The sequence below is a fragment of the Ochotona princeps genome, chromosome 10 (assembly GCF_030435755.1).
Source record: "Ochotona princeps isolate mOchPri1 chromosome 10, mOchPri1.hap1, whole genome shotgun sequence".
In the NCBI taxonomy this organism is placed as follows: Eukaryota; Metazoa; Chordata; class Mammalia; order Lagomorpha; family Ochotonidae; genus Ochotona; species Ochotona princeps.
The window spans coordinates 51,886,943-51,912,238 of NC_080841.1; the positions used below are offsets into that span (position 1 = coordinate 51,886,943).

Consider the following 25,296-nt stretch of genomic DNA (forward strand, 5'->3'; position numbering starts at 1 on the left):
GTTGGTGATGAATATATGGGCAAACGGAGACTCTAAAGTGGACTATGTCAACCAGTGGATTCTGGAGAGATTTTATCTTGCTTGGAGTGGTGAGATTGGTAGTAATTCAGAACTGTTAAACTATCAAAACCTCTTGAGCAGCAGCTTCAGAGCATGCCCCACATCAGGAACCCTGGGGTAGTGTCAGGTGGCTGTTCTCCATCCCTGCCTATAGAGGCGTTTGGGAGGTTGGGTGTGGCTTCTCCTCTTATCTCACCCTATCCCCCAGACACAGGAAAGAAAAAAAGAGAATGTGGAAATAATGGCCTCACCCACCTTCCTGTAGCCCTTGACCGTTATCACTCTAATCAACTATTTAAAAATCGTCAAAATAAAAATAATCATTGGAAAAAAAATAGCTAACACTAGAAGTTGGCTTCAGTTAATGGAACTTTGAGGGAGCTATTATTAGTGGATTCATCTTTACTCATTTAAATTCAGTTCTTTCCAAATGTTTTTTCTTTTCAAAGGAGAAACTAAGCATGTTCAATGTCCTTTCCCCTGCAGTGAGAGTAACTGCCTCTTCTGCGCTGACATAAGCATCAGAAGTCACTGGTGACTGTGCCACCTTGACAGGGACACTAGACTGACTCAAAAGATTGCTATGTGACATTTGGTTCTGCCACTTCTTCCTTTATTCCATTCCGGAGGCGCATGTTTCTGACCCTGAGCTCTGTTTTTAAAATTTATTTAGTAGAGATCAAATGAGATAGATACTACAAAATAATGCTAACAATGTAAACACTCCACAGACATAAGGTGTCATGCAGTAACCTGACATTGTGCAAACTAAATAAGCTCAAAATAAGGAAAGCACGAGTACCATAGAGTTCATTCATAATCTCTATGGCATTTATTTTGGCTCTTTTTCCTTGAAAAAGTGAAAGTGGTAGAGTACGCTATATTCAGCTGATAAAATACTACCCTGGAAAGACTAGTGGACCAAATTTCAAAGAGATAAAACACTAGAAACAAACAAAAGCTCTAGGAAATCAGATATATGCCGTTCAGTGGACAACAGTTCTAGGACGTCAAACATATGCAGCTCAATGCTATTACTTCACTTGTCTTTGTTTTTTTTCATGGCTCAGAGTCCTACCTGAGAATCATTTAATTTTGGATTCATGAAATAAAAGCAAAGTTATCAATCACTGAGCTCCTGTGTGGGAAGCATTCCAGTACACCCCAAACAAAATACCTTATCTTGGGTTTGGCATCGGAAACAATCACACTCAAAGCAGTACTGGTCCCTCAGCTGCTTCCGGCGCTCATCACTGGTCATCAGCATATCCAGGTAGCAGATGGTGAGCTGTGGGGACCAGAGAGGGAAGACATCACATGATGTAGCACTCACTTTCTGTAACAGTTACTATTACTGCCAAGTTTTACAGTATAACTTGTTACTATACACCAAAAAACACGAAGAAGAAACCACGGATGGTCTTTCAACTCAAATAACCATATGTATTATTTTATTTCCTCTTAGTCTGTTAAGCACACATGTATTACATATTTATTTTAAACAACTGGGGCTTATGATCTCTCTATATTTTTGCACTTCACTTTTTCCACAAAGTAATAAAATAACAAGAGCTGCTGTGTTTTTGATACAAATAAGGTTTGGTAATGAATTCTATAACTGTTGACGATCAGAGGTGCCAAATTAATCCTGGCAATCAAATGTGTGCCAGATGACTCAGCCAGACTGCTCTTAAATCCTCATCAGTTCTGTAGCTGCCTCATGGGATTCAGGGTCATTAAAGCTGGTATCTTTACAAGAAGGCGACAATTCTTTTACTTGTAACTAACATTAAAAAATAATTTAAAAAAACAGAAAAATGTGCATGATTTCCAATTAGGGGAAAGTTTATTGTTGGGCTGCAATCAACGATAAAGGCTTTTAATTTTCTTGGACCTTTGAAAATATACTAATTTCCTGCTTTGAATGATAGATTCTAGGTGAGGAATATAAAGAAACCCTTGGGCTTTTCTCTGCCCAGAAGAGCCACTTTAAGACACAGCTCTTTAGGTAACAACATAATGTTCAGACAGTTTGCACTTGAGTAGGTCTTCATTTCCTATGCACAAAGTCTAATGGAAAATACACAAAACTCTTGATTTTTGTCTTTAATTTGTTTCTCCTCACTTGGGGTCTTCTGTCTTGCAGTTGAGAGTAACTTATTTTTCCAGTTATCCAAGTGTCACTTTTGGAGTCATCCTCTACTGCACTGTCCTATCTACTCATCATCTAATCCAAGAGAATCTATGTGCTCTACCTTGGAAATACATCAAGAACCAACTGCTTTCCACCTTTCTATCACCACCTCTCTGATGTCAGCTGCCATTCTCTCTAGCCTATAAAATCCAAGTCCCAGAGCTGGTCTTGTCCCTGCCTTGTTGTGGATCCCTGTGCTCTATTTTCAATGCCATAAAAGCTCCCCAGTCTGCCTAAGTACAGGCTGGTCTCATGGATCAACTCAGCATTGTTCCCAAACTGGTGCTAGTGCACAGTGTGGGAAACCAGCCTACAAAGAAATCAGCAATAAATGACAAAAGTAGATATGCATATAGAATGCTTTATACTAATTTCCTAAGAGTTATTTTATGTAATTATAATAAAATGTAAGGCCTTCATGAGATTATTTTCTCTAAAAATTCATTATGACTAAAATTTACAAATATATCTCTGCTTCCTTTCCACTATGGTGATCTTCTTCTCCTTCAAAATTACAACAAATATCACTTTCTTAATGAGTTCTCACTTTATCATCCTAAATAAATGAACAAACCAACTGCCACCATACCTCAGCATTCCAATTTCCTCACCATTTTCTAAGTTTTTTTTAAATTCTGTAACATATTAACTTACACCACAGCACACAAATTACTTCATTATTTAGCTTTAAATGTAGAAAGTAATTTTGGTTGTATGTGTATTGGCGGAGGAAGGTAGGATTAACCAGTGAAAGGGATGACAAAAACTTCCTAGAGCAAAGAACTCTGTTTTTTCTCATACTTTAAAGAAAGTGTCTCATGTTTAAAAAAGCATGACCTCACTTGCCTGGAACCATGATAGGGTAGAGAAGGCAATTCTCTTTGACACAAGGCACAACTTTGTAAGGTTCACAAAAGCTACAGGGAGGACTGGCCCAGCCAGCCACGTGTCAGCTACATCACAGCCATCACTAGCATGGCAGAAGCCATGAATGACCTGGGTGGCTAGCTTTCCACAGATTGTTTACTTGTTATGCAACTACCACATGCCATCTGTACAAGAAGAACACCTACCTGTAAGAAATGTGGACAATGATGTAACTGTCTACTGTGTTTGACATCTATCTTGCAAAGGCAACGCGCAACAGCAAAAAGCAGCAAAGGCCCTGGATTCGGGTCATGCTGGGATTTGCACCCAGAGCTCCTGAGGCAAGTCCAACACTCATTTTATACTAACAGCTCTCACACCTCTGGGTATTCTAGGTGAGACTGGCTTGCTCGGGAGCTGCCACAATCACAAAACATGAAGTACTTCCTAACTGTGCTAAGTAATGCTCCGTGGCAACAGAACTCCCTCAAGAGAGACTGCAGCCACTTCCTAAATCCCTGAATCCTGCTACTGCCTCATGATTTACAGCCATGGCTGCCTTTGAGGTATAAAGGGTCAAATTATCAAGCAAATTTCTCTTGTTTCTAGAGAATTCTATGTTCCACATAGCCAATTAAATACACTGTTTGAAACAGCCTATCAGTATTAAGTTTTGGGCAGTATATATGATAAAGCTTCACAATATTCATGTGATATATATATCATATATATGATATATATGCATATGTGACATATATCATATGTGTGTATATATATGTATATATGATATATATATTTAAAGGGAAAGCTATGTATATCAAACTTTTTTCAAATTAAATTTAGCTTTTAATTCCATTTTCCATGAACCTTTTGAAGTACCCTTACACATTGATCTTCTGTTATCAGTTTCTCTTTATCTCACTTTCTTTACAAGAAGTGAGGAAATAAAATGAGCTAAGCATTGTGTTTCATCTTGGGTTAATGTTAGGACCCTAATTCTCAATACAGCACAGGGGCTCTTAGTCATCAGCCCCAGAACTCAATCAGGTCAATTGGCTGTACTTACTGTGTGATTACCACATGCCCAGTGTGAAGCCACTAACTCCAGGGTGCTCAACTAGCCCAACATTTTATTACAACCATCAAAATTTATGAGTAACAGTGTCCAGCACTGAATGGACAACAGGAGACTAATTGTTTCATTTACTCCCAATAAACAGATTCTGACAGCTTCCTTACTATGCCCTAACTGCCTGTAACCAGTACCTGGATTCTGCAATGACTTTACCTGGCCTCCCTGCTGCCTTCACTGTACCTTTCATCTTCTAAACCGCTCTGATAGGATCCTCCCTAAAACTCACATCTGATCCTGTTGTTTATCTATATGAAGACTTTGGATGGTTCTCCAATGCCTCTGGGATGAAGGCATAAAAGGCTTTTGTCAAGTGATTTCATATCTGCCTTTCTAGTCTGAACATCTCTCTACACCCCGTAGTTTATCACAATCACACATGCTGCTATGGCCTGACATCATGCCATGCCAATAACCAGCGCTGTCTTAGTTAACCAGTGTCTCTTTCTCCACACTTGGTGAAAATCCTCTCATCCTGTAAGTGTGGCTCAGATATGCATCTCCTGAAGAGGAACACCCCATTCCTGCAGAAAGAGTGACCCATTTTCCTCTCTGTGCCTCTTTCATTCAACAGAATCATATAAAACATTGAGCCAAAGTTCAAGGGCAAAAACATTTTTATTTATGTTTATGGAAAAATCACAGGCAGATTACTAACTGGGGATGACAGCAAAATCATTTTCTTCAGCCAGATACAAACCTTCATTTAAAACCTCATTGAACTCATCAGTTCTAATGGAGTCTACTTACTATGTAAGGCTCATTTGGTGGGATTTGCATTTAAAACTTGGGCATTGATCAGTGGATGCTTTAACAGCACCGAACAAAACTATATTGAAATATTAATGCCACTGACCACTGCTTTGCCATTTTAAAGTGCAGCTGCTCTTAAGAAAAATGCACTCAACCATTTCTAATATTATTTCAATAACACCATTTAAAGATATTTCCAGATCTTCAATTTTGCTTACATCAAAATCTCAAAGCAAAGTGAGTTTCTTTTCTAAGAAGCCACCATTTCATTATCCCAGTGAACAACAAGTTCAAATTAAAATTAGAGGCTATGTTCACTTCTGGAATTATATGTAATAACTTCAGGGGTTTTTTCTACTAACATTGTCTCTGAAGTGAAAAAGAGCAAAAAAAAAAAAAAAAGGAAAAGAAAAAGAAATAAGAAAGAAAAAAATCTCACTTTTTGTTAAAGGAAGGACAGAGTTGCCTGTGTCAATCCTTGCCTCACCCCACCCTCTACCCCCAATTCACTTGGAAGGCGTTAAGTCCAGGCTTGGTAGCAGGTCCAGCACCAAGCTCACCTCAGCGATGGCCAATACAAGCAGAGTCGTTCTGTTCCCAACCCCACCTCACATGGAACGCACCAAGGCCAAGCCTCTAGTATGAGTGAACAAGGGCCTGCCTCCATTACCCTTCTCCTAACCTCAGACAGCACAGCGCAAGGACAGATTGCGGGTCCTGCATAGCAGGTCAAGAAAGTGAGCACAGGACTAGACCTTGCAACACAAACATATACAGCATGGCCTAGAAAGAAGGCTGTTAAACACACAGCATCTGCCATTCCCTCTCTCCTGGATCAATCACCCTTAAACCAAAATGGAATTTCTGCATTAAAAAAGGGGGGCGAAGCAGGAGGACCTACACATTTGTTAGTCACAGTACAGATGTTTGAGGCATTTACTGCTGCAGAACCCTGAAGTTCTGCGGAACTCTAGGTTACTTAGGAATTCTAGATAGTGCTGCAACACCTGGGAAGAAGAGCTTGCCTCTCATTGTACCCTGTGAGACCCTGGCTCTTGCTACATGGAGCTATCTTGAGGACCAATGCACCCAGAGTTGTTTGAAGCCATTTCTCCCAGCAGCTTCACAAATTCAGTCCTGAGAATCATCTAGAATGCTCATCTAGCCTCCCACGGCATTAGGAAGAAACAAGGCAGCAATCCCTGAGTAGTTCAGCCTGCAGAGGAACCTAGGAAACAAAGAACTTTGCTCTCCCTCCTGCTGCCTCAGGAGCAGCCAAGTGGCCCATCCCAGGCTCCCTCAGTCCCAGGAGGACCAGTAGGGACTGGCATTGTGGCATATGGGTAAAGCCCCTGTCTGCAGTGTCAGCCCAGTTCTAGTCCTGGCCGCTTTGATTCCAACTCAACTCCCTGCTGTTGGCCTGGGAAAGCAGCGGAGGACAGCTGAAGTGCTTGGACATCTGCACCCATCCACATAGGAGACCTGGAAGAAACTCCTGACTTCAGGCTGGCTTAGATCCAGCCTTTGGCCATTGGGCGAACAAGCAGATTGAAGATCTCCCTTTGTCTGCATTTGTCTCTGTCTCTGTGTAACTCTTTCAAATAAACAAATAAGGCTTTAAAAGGGGGGAGGGCAGAAAAAAGAAAGGAAGGAAGAAAATGAAGCACTAGACTGAAGGGCTCAGGTCACAGAGGCCTAGGGACACAGATAAGCAGCTAAACCTAAGAAGCATCCAAACAGCTTCTTGTGCTTAGTGTGGCCTTCTGAGGCATGCAGGTGCCTGCTGGCCCTATCTCTCCCCTTCTCAGAAGCTCAGCCCACTGAGGCCCTGAGGAGAAGCTCAGCCCCTTTCCCTCAGGAAGCAGTTGGGCAGGCTTCCCTTGAGTGGGCTGACCCTTGTGTGCAGCACTTGGACACAGACACGTGGCTCAGTCCCTCTGCAGTGTCAAACATTGCCAGGTAGCCCATCCCACAACTGGGCATACACCACACCTACTGGGCCAAGGGGTCGACTTACTTTTACACAACCCATGGAAACTAACAGATGCCCTCTCCCCCTTTCCCCCTACTATCAGGTACACCAGCCCTAAGCTGCCAGTGACCCTGACCTACTTAGGAAAACTATGTTCCAACTGAAAGTATAACTACAACCCACACAGCCTAGCTCGCTGAAATACCTACAAACATCATCAACACCGATTATAGCTGAAGAAGCTATAAGGACATAACCACTGGCGTACTCAGCTACAACATAAAAAAAAGTAACAAGACACCAGCAAAGCAACACAGTAATTTTAGCAACAACAAAGTATCTGCCAAACGATTCAAAATAATGATTTTAAGGAAACTTCATTAGACACAAGAGTATAAGGCAATTCAAACGTATCAGCAAGAGGATATAACATGTGAATGAGTATTCAGCATAGACAGACAAAATGAAAAAGGAACCATTCAAGACCTTTGGAGCTTAAGAACTCCATAAATGAAACTCAGAATACAATTGAATTTTTGCACTTAATCTAAAGGTTATGGCACCAGTTAAGACACTTGCTTTCCGTAACAGAACACATGGGCTCAGTATCCAACTCTGACTCCTAACTGGTTTCCGGCTAAGGCAGACCTTAGGAATCCATTACGATGGCTCAAGTGACTGGGTATGCCCGTATGCAAGACTTGGACTGAGTGCTCAGATCCCTGCGCTCACCTGATTCAGTCACAGTTCTTGCCTGTGATTGGGCACTGACCCCTAAGATGGGAGAACACTCTTTTTTTTTCTCTTCTCTTCTATTTCTGGTATTTGGGCAGTTAACCAGCGGATAGAGGTGTGCTCTCTGTCTCTCTGCTCTCAATGGTATTTGGATAGTGAATCAGCAGAGGGGAACATTTTCTCATTTTTTTTTTCTCTTTTGTATTTGGGTAGTAAGCCAGTAGACAGAAGCAGGTCTGTCTGCCTGCCTGTCTCTCTCTCTCTCTCTCTCTCTCTCTCTCTCTCTCTCACACACACACACACACACACACACACACACACGCATTTGGGTAATGGACCAGCAGATGACAGAATACTGGTGATTTCTATCTCTCTCTGGCATTTGGACAGAAACCAACAGATAGGACCACTTCTTCTCCCTTGCATTTGTGTACTGAACCAACAGGAGTAGGCAGAAGAAAGAATTTCTTAACTTGAAGGCATCTTTTAAACAGTTAATTACTTTTATTGGACAGACAGATTTACAGAGAAGGAGAAAGAAAGTTCTTTCATCTGCTGGTTCACTCCCCAAAAGACTGCCACAGCCAGAGCTGAGCTGATCTGAAGACAAGAGAGAGCAGTTCTTGGGTGAAAGAATTCACCACCACCAGGATGGCCTTATAAGAAAGGCTTATGAGAGCTCTTTACGTGAACCAAAAGTATGATCATTACCATCTGGAAAACAGGAGCACCCAACAGAACAGATATACAAGTGGAAGAATAAACATCTCATAGTTCATATTTTCTTTTGACCTTTATCTGGATTTTTTAAAAACTGGTGAAGGATTTTTTTCATCTTTATTAATTAGGGTTGCAGTGCTCTAAATTTTTCTTTATATTCATTAGGGTTATACTGATATCTTAAAAGGAGTAAGAAAGCATTTGTTCCTTTTCTATTTTCTGGATGTGTACTGCTGTGCTAGTACACAATCTTTAAATGTTTAGTGAAATTCACCTGTGAAACTATGTAGGCCTTTAGTCATTCTTGGGGGAGGGTTTTTTAAATGAACATAGATTGCTTATATAAAATGAACTTGATTGCTTAGATTCATATGCATTTATGAAGCTATTTAATATTTTTTTCTCTCCATGTCACTTTTTCTGAACTTGGGCTTTTGAAGAAACACAGTTCATTAAGTTGCTAATATTCTCAGAATAAAGTTGCTTCATAGTCTTATACGAAGTTAAAAAAACTGTACCCTATAATCTAACAATCCTACTAATGAGTATATACCGAATGGAAATAAAAGCAGCACGTTGAAGAGAACTCTGTATTCTCACACTTCCTGCTCTACCAGTCAGCAACAGCCATGGAATGGATTCTACCTAGGAATATATTAACAGATGAATGCATAAAGGAAACATGGTATCGAATTTTGAATTCTTTCATTTGTGACTAAACCTGGAGGACATTATGCTGAATAAGTCAGGCCAGAAAGAAAATCATAATCTCAACTCCTATGTAGCATCTAAAAAAGCTGACGTCTTGGAAGCCATGAGTTCATCTGATTATCAGAGAATGGGAAAACAAGGGGACGTGAAGTATGGGGAGAGGTTAGTCAATGGATAAAATGTTAGTCAGGAGGAATAAGTTCTGGTAATCTATGGCCTAACAGGGTAACTACAGTTAACAATAACATACTGTGTATTTTGCAGTTGCTAGAAGAGATTTTTTTTTAACATTTTCACCTCCAAAGAAGTAAGAATTTTTTGCATGAATATGTTAATTATTCTAATTGGATCATTGCAAAATGTATGCAAGTGCTGACATATCACACTGTACCCAAAGACAGGTATAATTAAATATCAGTCAAAAAACTTTGGGAGGCTGGTATTGTGGTATGAAAGGTGTCATGTGATGTCAGCACCCCACAGTGGAGCAGTGGTTTGAGTGCTGCTATTCTGCTGCCAATCCAGCTCCCTGATAGTGTGCCACAGGAAGCAGCCAATGATACCCCAAGTAGCTGGGCCCCTATCACCTACTTGGGAGACTGAGTACTTGGTTCTGGGTTTTGGCCTGGCCTGGAACCAGCCACTGCAGTGATTGTGGAGGGAATTAGCAGGATGTAAAATCTTTGTCTGCCCCACCTCTCTATCTCTGACTCTCCTCCTCTCTGTCACTCTCTCAAATCAATTTAAAAAATTCATAACATTAATGTAGAACTTAAAAACTCTTCAATTATGTTCCATTCAGACGCTGTTACAGAATCTTCAGATTAACCAAAGAGTTTGTTGTTCTGGGCTCCACATATTCCCTCATCTTCTGGCATATGTGGATTTTGCAGTCTACTGACATAAACTGCTTCTTGTGCCTTAGACCCATCATTCTGTCCCTGGCCTCTGGGTTTTCATCCAGAATGCCCTCCCTGACTAACCCATCGTTAACTGCATGAATGCCTTCAGGGTACATGAGTCACTTCTCTGGAAAGCACCCTTCAGTGCACCCCACATTCCCACTGCTTACTACCACTTGGGTGCCCCTGATTTGTACTTCTGGAAAGCACCATGAACTTACCTTTCTACCATGGCACATCTCATATCTTACTACTGTTTTCTGTTCCATGCATTTTCCTCAACTATACTTTGAACTCCTGAGAGAAACAGTCTCACACACCCTTGCATTCCTCAAAGTTTCTAGAATTGCTATCCCAGCTTCCAAACCCAGTGGATTTCTTAAATGCTTCAGCAAAACAATAAAGATGGCTGAGAGGAGAAACAGAGTGTCGTAATCCCAAAGCATGTTAGATTAAATCTGACATTACGGCTACTGCTATGTTCAATGTATGCAAATCACATTTCTCCCAATTACCATGGTTCCAGAGGACACTGGTGGCTAATGGCATCATTTATTTGTAACAGTTACAATTTCTTTTAACCAGAAATTCCCACAAGGGTAGCCTGGACTGTCCAGCTTTCTTCCTTGATTCAAGTATTATAAGACTACCAGACCATCAAATGTACTTCATAGCAGATTGCAATTCCAAAGGGAAAATTATCATCAAACTAGCATGTGAATAATGACTTAAACCATATTACATCTCTTTAAACCAAAAACAAAACAAAAATATCCAACAATTTAGCGTTACAATGAAAAATCCTTAACTATTATCAGGGGCACTGGTTTGAAGGGAAAAGGCCCAAAAGGTAGCCCAAAGCATGACATTATGTACAGAGAGCTGAAGGGTAAGACATTTCCATGCAACTTTTGTTACTGCAGAATCTTGTGCAGTTTTCCCAACTTTTATTGTGTGTTGTTTGAAATGTTCTCATCTCAAACTGGGGATGGGCTGGCTTCCACATTCTCTTCTTTCTGGAAACTGTGACCTATCTGAGGATTATCTGTCATTTAAAAATGTCTCTAAGAGGGCCTGGCAAGGGTGGCCTAGTAGCTAAAGTCCTCGTCTTGAACACCCCGGGATCCCATATGGGTGCTGGTTCTAATCCTGGAAGCTCTACTTCTCATCCAGCTCCCTGCCTGTGGCCTGGGAAAGCAGTCAAGGACTACCCAATGTTTTGGGACCCTGCACCCGTGTGGGAGACCTGGAGGAAGTTCCTGGCTCCTGGCTCTGGATTAGCACAGAACTGGCCGTTGTGCTCACTTGGGGAGTGAATCATCGGACAGATCTTCCTCTCTATCTCTCCTCCTCTCTGTATATCTGATTTTGTAATAAAAATAAATAAATCTTTAAAAAAAATGTCTCTAAGAGTCCATCTCCTATTTGACTTCAGCAAGCCTCACCCCTTTACTAGACAAACAGAAACTGAGGATCTTCTATTACAGATACTGCCCAGTCTTCACTGGTATAACCTATCTTTCACTGTCTAAACTAATGATGGTGATGCCCTAATGAACAACGAAATGAAAAGCAAAGCGGATGCTACAAAATCATCAAAGTGTCACAATTTACTCCTGTAACAAATTTAACTAGTATCAGTATCTGTACAATGTCTGAACTATAATTCCTAATGCCTTGAAATACACTTTTAAATGGTTCTCCTTCTCTTTTCCCTTTGCTTCAAGGGATCAGTTTTAAATGGTTAAAATGTGTTTCGGTTGTTGAGGACGGCTACAGGACACTGAATAGGTAGGGACTGAAGACACTGTCTTACTCAATGACACAGTAGTCCCACCCAATGAACATCTGTCCCACGTGGAATGCCAACAGTATCTGCCCTGAGAAACACTGCTGTTTTTTACCCTATGCTCAATTCAGGAGAAATTCAGTTCAGCAGATTCAAATGCCTCCTGGGTGCAAGGCCAAGTGCTAAGATACAGAGCAACAGCAAAGGCAAAAATTACCTGTCTGTATAAAGCTCATAGTTGAGAAGTCACCCCAAAAAAGCCAGAAAGGGAGCAAAAGATGCAATGAACACTAGAAGAAATCTCAGAGAGAGAGAGGTTTTCCTTTAATGTGGGAGATCAGGCGAAGCTTCGTGGAAGAGCAAAGACCCTGAAGGCATACGATATGAAGAAGGACAAAGAGTGAGAGAGGAAAGGACAAACGGACAGAGGAAACACCATTCAGCAGGACATACAGCTGGAATAGCCAGCATAAGATGACTTCTGGGGGAGAATCCACTTTGTGAGGAGAGGCTGTCTGGCCAAACAGCCAAATGCCACAGAGGAAGACACCGCATCTGCAGGGCCTGACACTGGCCAGCAATGACTGGTGATAAGCAAGAGGAAAGACGAGCTTGTTGCTTCAGAGATGGAGAAAAGGATTGAAAAGGTGAAAACAACAACAAAAACAAGCAACCAAGCAGTACAGATGGCAAACATTTATATATATGCATGTATGTACATATACACACATTTATATATATAAAAGAAAAATTCCTTGTTGTAAACTCTGGCCATTTCTAATAGTTTTTCTGTTTGTCAAACTGGTTTTTTTTTAAAGCACAAACACATGTGTTTACTAAAACATCAACCTCATCATTATCATCATTGACATCCTCTGACCACTAAAGTAATATTATAGATGGTGGTTCCCTCGTCGTCTGTCTGGAAGTCATTTATGGTCCCAGCAAAAATAAATCAAGATTCTCCATATAACCGGCAGATATCCCAGTATGCTTATTCAGTACATGAGCCCTAGAAACTGGAAGTTCAAAAAGTCACTGTGTAAGAGGCAGCACATGTGGTTGAAAAGCAGCTTACAGGAAATCTTGTCCAAACCAAATCCCCATCTACATAAAATATGGTACCTCTGTGTTTAGATTTTATTGGCTGAGTGTTACATAAATGCAATAAAAGCTTATGATTCTGTTTTCCTTGCAATAAATATCTACTTTAGCAAATTGGAAGGGAGAAGGAAGCTGGGTTCTCGGAATTATTGCTACTACTCCCCAGAACTCAGCACAGGTAGGAACTGTGCAAGCTGCGGGCGGGCTCAGCTTTAGCAGTCCTAGAGCTCACCCTGTGTGGCTGTCCTGTCTAGTTGATCCAAAGCTTCTGTGGCAGTCCCTCCCCAACAGGCTGTTACAAAACTGGAGGCACCATGGTCAGTCCACTGCTGGTGGCCAGACCACTGCTATATCCTTTGCATCTTTGGGGTTACAGAGTCCTAAGTTAGCTTGATCTATTTGTTTTCTTATCATGGATCAAAATGTGAATCACCTTCAAAACATTGTCTTGGGTGTCAGGAGCCCTGGTATCCCTTTCACAAACAGGGCTGCCCTGCCCACCCCTGAAAGGATCACCATTTATAGGTTTTGTGAGGCTGCAGAGCTGTTACAACTGAGGAGATGTGATGACTCTCCTGTGTGCGCATAAAAACACATTTGTAATCATACACCATTCTCTCACACATACAAGAGTAACCAGTGTCACCTAGAAACATGGTGAGAACTCCAGAAAAATCAGCGTGTCTAGAACACAGTAGTAGTAATTGGCTACTAGGTCAGGGTGGGTGATTGTCTTTGACTGTCATAGTAATCTTCTCATTGGGAAAGACAATGAAACTTTGTATTTCAGGCACAACTAGTTTTAGAGAAGGGCCACATCCTAATGGGCTTGTGATGGGAAAGCAAGTCAGGTGGTTAGTAACACACATTTCCTTACCTCCTCTCCAGCCTCGATTTCTCGTACTGCACGCAGTAAGAGGTGGGGTCCATTGAACACGATTGAACAGTTGGGGTCACAGCTGTGATTAAGCAATGACATACTAGAAGAAAGGAAATAGAGAAGGAGACAGTCATGGCTTTGCATACTAACAGTTAAATTTAATGAATGCAATGGGCAAAGGACACCGTACAGGGAACAGAGCTGGGTAGGGCAGACAGGACAGGAGAGGTTGAACTCCCTAGGTACATTCACAGATGTGCACCAACCTGCTTCACATAAAGTCAAATGTTCCCCAAGATGGAGGCTCATTAGGAAAGTTTATTCAAAAAAAAAAATACATTTTCTAAGTCCTTTTTGAAGGTGGGGGGTGGGAAAGTAGTTGTCTCATTAGCTATGAACCAGTAAGTCAACCAAACATGCAGATGGGAAAAAACTAACTTGCAAAGAAATCCTCTTTGAGATAATGGGATGCCACAGCCCATAACACCCTGCCCTTCCCAGGACAGGATCTCATTTGCTGAAGAAATAAATGCTGCCTCTGCTAGAACATCCACACTGAGGATTAATTAGAACTTCCTCATAAATGGAAAGCTGAGGTTATCTTGCTAACTAGATTGGATGCATTCTGGGCTAAAGCCCAGTTATTTTATTACCTTGGAGATATATGTTTTTTAACCACCTGGGAGATGGAATGGATTTAAGCAGCTGTCAAAAATTAGTAACAAAATAAACGCTTAATAGGCAGAAACAACTTTCTTAGCAAATTTATGAAATACAATCACAATGATCTTATGAGGACCATTTATACTAGTAGATGAAGACAATGATACATTGAAGTTACATTATTTGCCCAAGGATGCACAACTAGTAAGCGGTGAATGAATCCAAATTAGGTGTCCTGAACTCAAAGCTAAGGCTCTGAACATCTTATGTAACTGCTGCTTTAGAATCCTTACCAACACACTTGACCTTCGAGAGAAATAAGAAGCTGAATACTCAGACTCAACCAAGTATAAGAAATCCTACATTTGTGTTTGGACTTCAATGGCAGGAAAACAAGATGAAATGAAGAGTGAATATAATGCTTGGGGAAGGTTAGGCTACTGGCTAGAGATAAAGTTCAGCTCAATAATCCTTCGAGAGAGCACTTTGGAGCACCAAGCCCTGAGTTTTCGACCTCCAGGCTCAGAGTAAGTGAACTCACAAGAAAAATATAAACTCACTGGTGTGGTACAGCAGATCTGGTGGAATAATCATGTACTTCATCCCTGGAGGCTGAGGATTAAGACCAGGGTAGGGGTGCAGGAATAATCAGATCTCAACCTGACAGCTAATCAGCTGCCACCCCTCTCAGATTCTTAAATCTAAATCCCTCTGAGAACAACAATTCAGGTCTGAGGTCTACCTCTTTGTTACACACCCAGAACACAGTCTGGGTTTATAAAACTGTTTTTCTTTAACCGAAACATTTTAGTATTTCCTTAAATTCATCATTAAGTTTCAAGCTTGGCTGTGGAACCAGTGGCTGCAGCTTTTCCAACTGCCTCAAAAAGTATGGGGGCTAAATGGAAATGAAAGCAGTGTCTTCCAGTAAATGAAAATATCATCCACCATACCTAGGATACAGGCCAACCCCAACTTCCTGCATCTCTGCGTTACAGATGGTGAATGAGTTGCAGATCACCTGCAAAAACAAGAGGGAGACAATCAACATTAACAAGAGTCACTTCAGAAAGAGAACATAATTTTTCCAAATAAAATGTGGAGGTCTTTAAGTAGCGTCTTTGGGAAGATTCACAACAAATACAGGGCTCTTTCAGTTTGTGAAAGGGCTTTTTTGGGACATACTCTTTTGAGGAACATCATGGGGTTACATGCAGCAACAGCAACATCCTGCAGGCAGAAGGAGGGAGGCAAGACTAAACCAGCACAGGAAATACTCATCTCAATCCCACCTTTTCCCATCACCAGTTACACTGTTACACAAAAGCTTCCAAAATCAGCACACAAATAAGCTACTTATTGAAAGCTAGATGCCTGCTATATCATGCAGTGGTCAAAATGCCTGCAGTTTCCAAAATGCCACTGTGTCTGTAATGAGGAACAGTAGCCTTTTATTCCCACAAAGATTGAAGTATGTCCTGTCTGAGTTTGTGATCCAACTTGCTAACAGAGCAGAGTGAGCAAGAGAATGTATTCAGGAAAGCTACGGCATTTACCACAAACATGGAGACCCTCACTGTCTTCTATGTGGTCCTCACTATCCTCAGGGGCAGAACAGGACAAATCAAGGGAAAAGGCAATACTGTGCTCAACAAAATGAAAAGCCTCATTTGTGGAATAAAAGGCTACAGAGAATAGTGCTTAAAACACTGGACATGATATGACACAATCAAGGTCCTGGCCAAACACATGTCACTGTCCCAAACAGGTACTGGATGAAGAGCAATGAAGAAAACAACAGCAAAAACAAACCAGCAAACAAAACAAAGTCCCTGACTTCACCGAGCTTAAGTTCTAATGAGAAGGGGAAAAAAAAGTTGACAGAAAAATGCTACATGTGTATAAACATTTAGGAGAGAAATTGACAAAGGAATCAAACAAACAAAAAAAAACAAAACCAACCAACCAACCAACCAAAAAAAACAAGTAAGAAAAGCTCCTTAGTATATTGACATTTCAGCATCAACCTGGAAGCATGGTGGCAGTGAACACGTGTACAAGTGTACTCCGGAAAACTCATGCGAAAATGCAGTGGAAAGATCATTTTATTCTGGCCCCAAAGTTTTGAAATCCATACAGCTATTTAAAATTGCCATTTTTCATGAACTTGTTGAAGACCCCACTTGTATATATGAAGAATGAATGTTCAATGTCAGGAGAAAGAACACTCCAACAGGCCCTGGAGGTGGCAATGTTTTTGGTTATACAGTAACATGGTAAGAAGGCTGGGATGGGCCAAAACAGGAGGAAGGAGGAAGAATAGCAGGTAAGACAGGAAATCCAAAAGGCAGGCAGATCATCCGAGGCTTGAAAACCGTGTTTGAAATGCTGTTGGGTAAGACAGAAAGTCACTGGATTGAGTCTGAGCCAAACAAACGGAGTTGATTTCTGTTTTGAAAGGATCATGGTGACCAGAAGCCTCAGCCCCGATTCTGTCTCCGGCCATTGCCAAAGGGGAGGGCTTCAGACTGGCCTCTTTATCATTAGAAAGGGACCAAGGAAGTTGGCCAGTGACACCTTTCTGGCCTTTTGTCCCAGGGCCAGGTACCATGGGAACCAGGAATTTACTTTGTTTATGGAGAAACATCTTTGAGGCAAACTTTAAAAGGTGCGTTCCCCACCACTAATAAGGGGCTTCTTTTTTGCTTTTCCTCCTGCCACTATGGCAGAGGATCTCAAAGCCCCCTCCCATCACTAGGATGGGAGTCTTCTTTCTCAACTTTTCTAATAAATCTTGCTTTAAAAAAAAATGGATCATGGTGGCTGTTGTGGAGAAAATGAGCTTTAAGGAGGCAAAGAAGGGAGCACAGACAATAGTCAAGGGGCTGCTGAGAACCTCTGTTGCCTGGACATTGGCAACAGCAGAGGAAGGGAGAGAAGGGGCGGCAGCCAACACGACTTTCCACAGGACTGCTTATGGGGAGTGGAAAGATTTATGGACAATGGTCAAATTTTTGGCCTGAATAAGTGAAAGGTTACAGTTGACATTTATTAAGATGAGAGAAAATGTAAAAGGAGTAGGGATGGTTGCAGGAAGTTGAGAAGAAGTCCAATGTCTTTGTTTTGGTTATGTTAGACTTAAAATGGCCTGTGAGACATCCAAGCCAAGACTAAGAATGAGCAATAGGAGTTCAGGGGAGCAATCAGGGTTGAAGGTATAAATTTAGAATAAAACGTAACAAAGTCCATCAAAAAGAAAGGCAGGAAGGCTGAAGAGGTCCCTACAGAATTGAGATGAACCACTGGCTACAAATGGATGCTTATATGTTATAAAATCTCTATAAAATGAAAAGAAATGACAAAAACTTCTCTCAGGTTTATATGAAAGAACACAAAGTATATAAAAAACATTTAGTCCTTTGAGACTTTTCTGCTACTCCAAACAGCTCTTAGATAAAATCTATTGCAACCCATACATTTGGCATGTTTCTTTTAAAAACCTAACAGAGCTTCAGTTTCAAATCAGAAAACCAACCGATACATACATGTATATTTTAAACAGATTGCTAGCTAAATTATTAAAACAGCATGTACTTTACATCAAGCTGCAACAGTATACTGCCTATATATATTTACACAGAAAATAGTTGTTTAAAATAAAGGACATTGAGGCAGGCATTGTGATGTAGCATGTTCAACAGCTATAAGCAATAACTGCATCCCACATGGAAGTGCCAGCTTGAGTCCCAGCTTCTTTGCTTTTGATTGAGTGTTCCTGGTAATGTGCCTAGAAAGGCAGGAGATGATGGCCCAAGTCTTTGGGCCCCTGACACCCACGTAGATGACTGGAGTTGCCTGCTGGCTTCAGTCTGGTTCAGTCCTGGCTTTAGGGATGATTTAGGGAGTGAAACAATGGATGGAAAAACCTTTCTCTCTGTTATTCTATCTTTCAAATAAAAAGTAAAAAACTTTTTTTACAAAGATGAATTTTCAAAGGAAGCACTTTTATTAAAATCTGTGGATACAAGGAATGGAAGTACGAAGAGTTGGCAGGTATGAAAACCAAAAGCAGGGGTTTTCATATAAAATAATTGCTTCCTCCCCATACTCCTTGAAATAATAATTCTCTAACTTTAAAAGCATAATATTTTATTAGGATACACTTTTTTCTTTCCATGGAAAATGACCTTTCATTAAGTACAGATTTTTCTAGAATATTCTCATAAACCGTTTCAAATTTAAAGGTTTAAATCTGAATCTATCTATCATGCAGAATATTATCCATTCTGCAGGACCTAATAAGGGCCTTCCAAATGCCCTCCTCCTCTTTAGGCCTAAGGATGAAAAGCTTGCACTCTCCCAGTTAGAGTAGCAATGGGAATGAGCCAGGCTGGGATGGGAGATCAGTGCAGGGGAGGAAGAAGCATGTCCTAAGGCTTGGCTCACAAACTGCAAGATTCACCAGTATTTGTGGAAGTATTAGGGCAGTAAGGATGGCTATGACATCCATTATGATTTCAGTTTTTAAAAAAGCAACAACTAAAACAATTATACTTCTCCTCAATATGGAACTAGTGGGAACCAGGCACTCGATTCAGGTCTCCTACACGGGTGGCAGGGTACCCAATTACCTGAGTAATCACTGCTGATTCCCAGGATTTATATTAATCGGAGGCTGAAGTTAACAGCTGAAACCAGGTAGCTAACCCACAGCACAGGCTGTTGGTGTCTGAAAGGACACCTCAACCACAAGGCCAAATGGTCATTTATAATCTCTTTCTATTAAAAAGAAAGGATGTTGGAACATGAGTTAAAGGAAAACAGTAGAAAAGTCTATAAATGTCTCAAAATGCTTCATACAATGATTTTTCATATGAGCAGACTTCTGATAGAGCACATGACATCTTAAGAATTTTTCTTCCTAATGCTTTTTTTTTTGTTATTATTTTTTTCTTTAATATTCATTTATTCATTAATTACATTGCATTACATGACACAATTTCATAGGTACTGGGATTCCCCCCCTTCACCCCAAACCCTTCCCCCATCATGAATTCCTTCACCTTGATGCATAACCACAGCTCAAGTTCCGTTGAGATTTCCTAATTAAAAGTTTACACCATGCAGAGTCCAGCATCCCACTTATCCAGTTCAAGTTCAACGGCCTCTTAGGGAGGCCCTCTCAGGTTTGTAGGCAGAGCCAGCAGAGCGTCACCTCGATCAATTAGAAGCTCCAACATATCATCAGCAACAGTCCAGGTATGATGAGGCTGGTGCAGAGTCCACTGATTGACATAGTCCGTCTTACGGTTTCCCCTTGTCCAGTTTTCCGCTGCAAGCATAAAGCTGAGGTGGTTGATTCATCTACTCCATTTTCCATCTTTTTTTGATTAATGCTTTGATTCCTCCATTTGCCTAATGCTTTTTAATTCTAATTTCTGGCTGATGGCATGAAGATAATTAAAGTCTTCACTGTGTTATTGGAAATGTACTTGCAATGTAGCCACTTAAAACCTCCCCCTTATCTCACGGCTTAGAATATGAAAATTATAAAACATAATCTAGTCAATTTCTCAAAGAGTAAAGTGTAAGAATATTAATCATCAGGTCATGAATGTAAAATGCTAAGGTCCAAAAGAAAAATATTTAAAAATTTGTGTTAATAGTTTCTGTACAAAATTAAAGCAAGCTAAACTATGTGTATCACTTATTAAACAAGAACTTTAAAAGGTTGTCTTTATATATTATTTATATTATTAAATATTTTATAATATAAGAACAAGGTTACTTAAGAAAACTTCTGTATCCCACCCCATACAATAATGCCCTGGTATACTCAATTGTTTCCACAATTGCAACCATCCCTTTCACACTTCAGGCTCTGGCCAGAAATAGGTTGTACAACACACTAGACATAGAAAATGCTCAACAATGACTTGCTAAAGCTAAAATCAATAGCAAGGCCAATATCACAAGTGAGGGAGTGCAGCAATCATAATATTGTACTTTCTATTATATATCTTTCCCAAGGTCAAACGACTGAATGTTAGCAAACAAAGCCCCGATAGATAACATCCTTGCTTTTTAAGCCTACCCACATTTTCATTTTCCAAGGGCTTCACTTACAACAGAAGTTATTATACTTAAGATAACTGTCCTTGATAGCAGAAAGCAAAACAGGATTGGTAGTTACAAATTTTTTGATTGTTTTTTTTCTCTGAGGCTATTACCTGGCATCTCCCCTCCTTGGAGTTATCTGATGGAAAAAGCGTTTACTAACTGATGCCTGTCAAATACACAGAAAACTAAAAAGCACTCTAACACGAACTTCCATTGTTTAATTTCCCTCCCATTACCTGAGGCTCAGAACTACGATGATATTCTTAAATAATTTATTGTAACACATTGCAGTCTGTTTCTACAGCCCGAACACGAAAGTCTTTCCTGTTACAAATTTCATTTAGACATGCTTCAATCCAGAAAGTTTATCATGCTGAACTTTTAACTTTCTCCTGTGGATCACACTTCTGCTCAGCTTCAGTCTCCACACTGTTCTCTGACATGATGGTCTACTTTCATTACTCTTTTTTTCCACATAATTGGGATGGAAGCCCACTGGTACACAGTACCAGTGTTCCTAACCGTAATTTGTCTTAGTTCCAGTACTAACTTCTTAAATGAAGTATGCTAAGAAATTCAGATCACCTGACTGAGGAATCAAATATAGCAGTGCATGGGTCAAATTATCTTTTTCTGTCAAGTTAATACAGAAAAGGACACTATTGAAAAATGTTCCATGTGAAAGATAATACTGAACAATAACCAGCTGCTTAACATAATTCCCAAATGAGAGATACATTCAAGTGTTTGCTGAGATTGCTCTCATTATGTAGAAATTAAGGTGGATGAATATTCTCTCCAAGAGAAACCTTGGCAGGAGAGATCTTTTCATACCTATCACATCTGACATTGCAGGGAGTGAAAGCCAGAAGCATGTATTTCACATTTTAACATGTAGAACAGATGCGAGATTCATCTACAAGCTGAGCAGACCTACTAGAAGGTGTTTTATGTCTGCACAGCCAAGTGGAAGACGGATGTGGGAATACTTCAGTAGGCCAAGTCTTCCATGGCTTCTCATGTACACTTGATCCCTCGATACTACTGGATGGCACCATGGGCAGTATCTAGGGAAGAAAACTCATGGGTTGGACTATAAAGACTCACAACTAAATTACAGGTCCACAGACTGCAAGAAACTAGGTTTGGAAAGCATATGGTGTCTCCTATGATCTCAAGACACGCACCTTTATTTTCAGAAATACAGAAACAAGTAGAAGGGAATATAAATCACAACTTCATCCCCAATCCTTTCTCTAGAGGCAGCACAGTTACCCTTCTCATTTTTCTCTGGCCAAAGATGGCCAGAAACACAAAACACATCAGGATTTCAACACATGTTATAGAAGACCCAAAATACGTAGGGAGCTAGATAAGAATCAATAGGCTGGTAAATGTTCTACAACTTCTGTCTTTAGCCTTGCACTTAACTCCACCCCCTTAGATGTTAACCCAGTGTGCCCAGTGTCCCACAATGCACCCGAATCTCCTTTGCAATGAACTAGGGGGTGGCCTGATAAACACAGACCGATAGAGCACCACATGGAGACACCATGAGATGACCAGAAGAATCCATGCACTGTATACCCAACCCGAATTTCACCGTTTGTTCAAATACAGTATGACTGCTACCCAATAAAGCATACAGTTAAGACATGGGAACAGCCCTGTCTGACCTTTTCCCATGCTCCTTGATGAGCAGCCCTCTTTCCTCTCTGGCCCTCACATGGTGAGTTATCTCTCATTTTTGGCCTGCCCACACTCATGCCTCTATGTAAACTCGTTCCTCCACTTTAAAGAAATCTTGCTGGCACTACTGTACTTTATGAGCACCTCTGCTATGAATTCTTATCCCACACGGGACAAAGGCATGGAATCAAAACTGAAAAACACATTTCTACAACCCAAGGACACAATTTCATCATTTGTCTTCTCTTTTGGTATCACTTTAGTCACCATAACGAATCCATAAAAGGTGTGATGCCTGGCCAGACTCCTGACCTGACGAGATAAGCACCAGCACACTGCCCCTGCACCCTCCCGGGTCCCTGCAGACATTCCCAAGGGAGCCTCCTCCTTCATCCTCTCGGAGAACATCACAAAGGGAAGAAATGAGGTAATGGGAGGAGTAGATAAAATCCAGCTTTTCTTTCATAATTAACTTCACTGAAAATAAAGCCTGGCAAGCTCTTCCTGGTGAGCAAGACTCTTCTGATTACAGATGTATGTGTTTAAAAAAAAAAAAAAAAAAAAAGACAAATCATGGCCTGAGGGAAAGAGGTTGACTGCTGATTTTGGATCCAGTCCCCACTGAATATTCCCATTTCTTCTCTGGAGTTTGTCTTCTCATGGTGCACCTTGAGCTTTACTCTTCACACCCTTCACTTCACTGCACACTGCACCATACCCTCCCTCTGCTTAACATGCATCCCTCCTTTCATCTATGAAACTACTACTGATACACATGACAGCTCAAGTCGCATCTTGTTGGAGTCTTCCAGTTTCACCTTGGAGGAGGGAGACTTTCCAGCTTGTGCCCCACTGTACAAGCCCACACACCCACTCCTGCAGCCAGCATAGTAGTTCACAGCCATGCCTTCAGATCTGCACTCCTCTAGGATATTATTCTATTATTCTTACTGGAGTGTGTGTTGGATTACTAAAATATACTGAGTACATAATAAAAAAAAAACTCGTTGAATGAATGACTAGGTACCGTGTACATATAATCTCACATGACTTAGCTAGCTTTTGTAACATCTATATAGCAATGTCAATAAGCCAAGAAAAAAATCACTGAGCAGCAAAAACAAAAACTAAGCAAGTGTTATTTTAATATCCTTTCTTTCCTTTTCTATTCATTCCTGCAATAAACACTCATTGAATAACCTCGATTGGTTAGGTTCTAGAGCTTTAAGAAAATGTAAGATAAGAACTTGGACCTCAATCACCCTGTGACCAGCAGGACAGACAAATCATATGTAAACTATTAGTATCCAGCATGGACGATGGCTGGGGCCAGTCAGAGAAGGCTAATTAACAGGACACCCAAGGAGGGTTCTGGAATCATGAATGGTAAATGTAACTCAAACTTCTTACTTCTTATGTGGCACAGTGGGAAATATTGACTTAATTACAAACTCTGAAAATCCTTTTTTTCCACTCAGATACAACAGAACAAACTTAACAATCAGACAGAGCACACTGACTTCTAAAAGTTTACGGTGGCATAACACTAGAAATTAAGCTGAGAAGCAAAATACAGACAGCAGATTTTGCCACAGTGAAACAAAATACCAATCATGATTTTTTCATGATTTAAAAACAGAGTTATAAACCTTTAAAATGTGTCCTCATCCATGCCATTGAAAGTAGAAAGGAGACAGGAAAGAAAGTCTAGCAGTAACTAAATTTAGTGCTACTTAAAGCATCAAAATTTAACTTGTTTTCTCCTAAGAATCATAAAGGAGATGCATGAAGGACTGAATGCAAACAAGCAACCCTGAAGAAAGCAAGCAGGATCCCTGGGATGTCATGAATCCACCTGCCCTTAAAACTCTTCCCTACCGCACTTGGGTTCACCTGGGCCCCCGTAGGCTGGGCTGAGATGGATCCACTCAGAGCCCAGCAGCTGGCCACGGAGCTGGAGGTGGAGATGATGACCGATATGTACAACAGGATGACCAATGCCTGCCATGGGAAATGCATGCCTCCCCACTACAAAGAAGCCGAGCTTTCCAAGGGCAAATCTGTGTGCTTGGACCACTGTGTCTCCAAGCACCTGGACACCCATGAGCACATGGGCAAGAAACATGGAGCTGTCTATGCAGGATGAGGAGCTGATGAAGAGGGTCCAGCAGAGCTCCGGGCCTGCATGAGGCTGCAGCCAGGACACACGTGGTGGGACAGCCTGCCCCTTCCCATGCATCTAATAAAAGTGGCTTCCTGGGTGTCCCTCTGTAAAGACCAGCAGGCCTCGGCTCTCTGGAGAGTCTCCAGGGGCTCCGGGGTGGCAGTGCTCGGGCCTGGGTGGAGAAGGGGTGTGGTGGTAAAGGGGTGTTTGTCACCCTGGAAAATGACTGTGATCATACGTGTGTGTGTGTGTATGTACATATTTGAAAATTAAAGCAGAGCCCGTGCTTGGCTTTCCAGCCTTCCACCAAAAACAAAAACAAACACCTCTCTCCTATCCCTTGCTGATACTACTTAGAAACCACAACAACGAGCCCACTGAGTCTCTAAAGCTCCTCACTAAAACTGAGTATTGTGCCTCCTAGAGGAACAGTTAGCATTTCTAGGACACTAACGGCTTAAAACACTTTAGTCACTAGCTTTTCTGGCTCTCTAACCTAACAAGGGTATGAACTATAATATTTTCAGGAAGATAACTGCAACAATTCAACAATTTCCAAGGCTATATGTTCACATACTCTCATATCAGCAAATCTGGTTTATCAAAAGTATTATTCTTGATTGACAATGTGACTGAATAAATGAACACTCAAGACACATTGCAGGAAGTCTAGTCAAAGAGAAGCCATACAATATTACTGTCCTGGGGGCCATCAGAAAGATAGAACTGAGGGAAGGATTTGGTACTTGGCTTAAGACATTGCTTACAATACCTGCATTCTGTATCAGAGGGCTAATTTCTACTTCCGGTTCAAAATTCCTACCAACGTGCACCCTGGGAG

The 25,296-nt window shown here is 41.0% G+C and overlaps 1 protein-coding gene and 1 pseudogene across 2 annotated transcripts in view; one reads left to right on the forward strand and one right to left on the reverse strand.

Annotated features, from left to right (window-relative positions):
- Nucleotides 1–25,296, reverse strand: part of SMYD3 (SET and MYND domain containing 3) — a 632,714-nt gene that overhangs the window by 148,929 nt on the left and 458,489 nt on the right. For both annotated transcript variants that reach the window (XM_004578490.4, XM_058669436.1), the window contains exons 6-8: nucleotides 15,436–15,503; nucleotides 13,817–13,919; nucleotides 1,238–1,348 (exon numbers count right to left, since the gene is read on the reverse strand). In XM_004578490.4, coding sequence (XP_004578547.1) covers nucleotides 1,238–1,348; nucleotides 13,817–13,919; nucleotides 15,436–15,503 — 282 coding nt within the window. The remainder of the gene's footprint in view (nucleotides 1–1,237; nucleotides 1,349–13,816; nucleotides 13,920–15,435; nucleotides 15,504–25,296) is intronic.
- On the forward strand, nucleotides 24,184–24,640 carry LOC101523739 (mitochondrial import inner membrane translocase subunit Tim10-like; annotated as a pseudogene).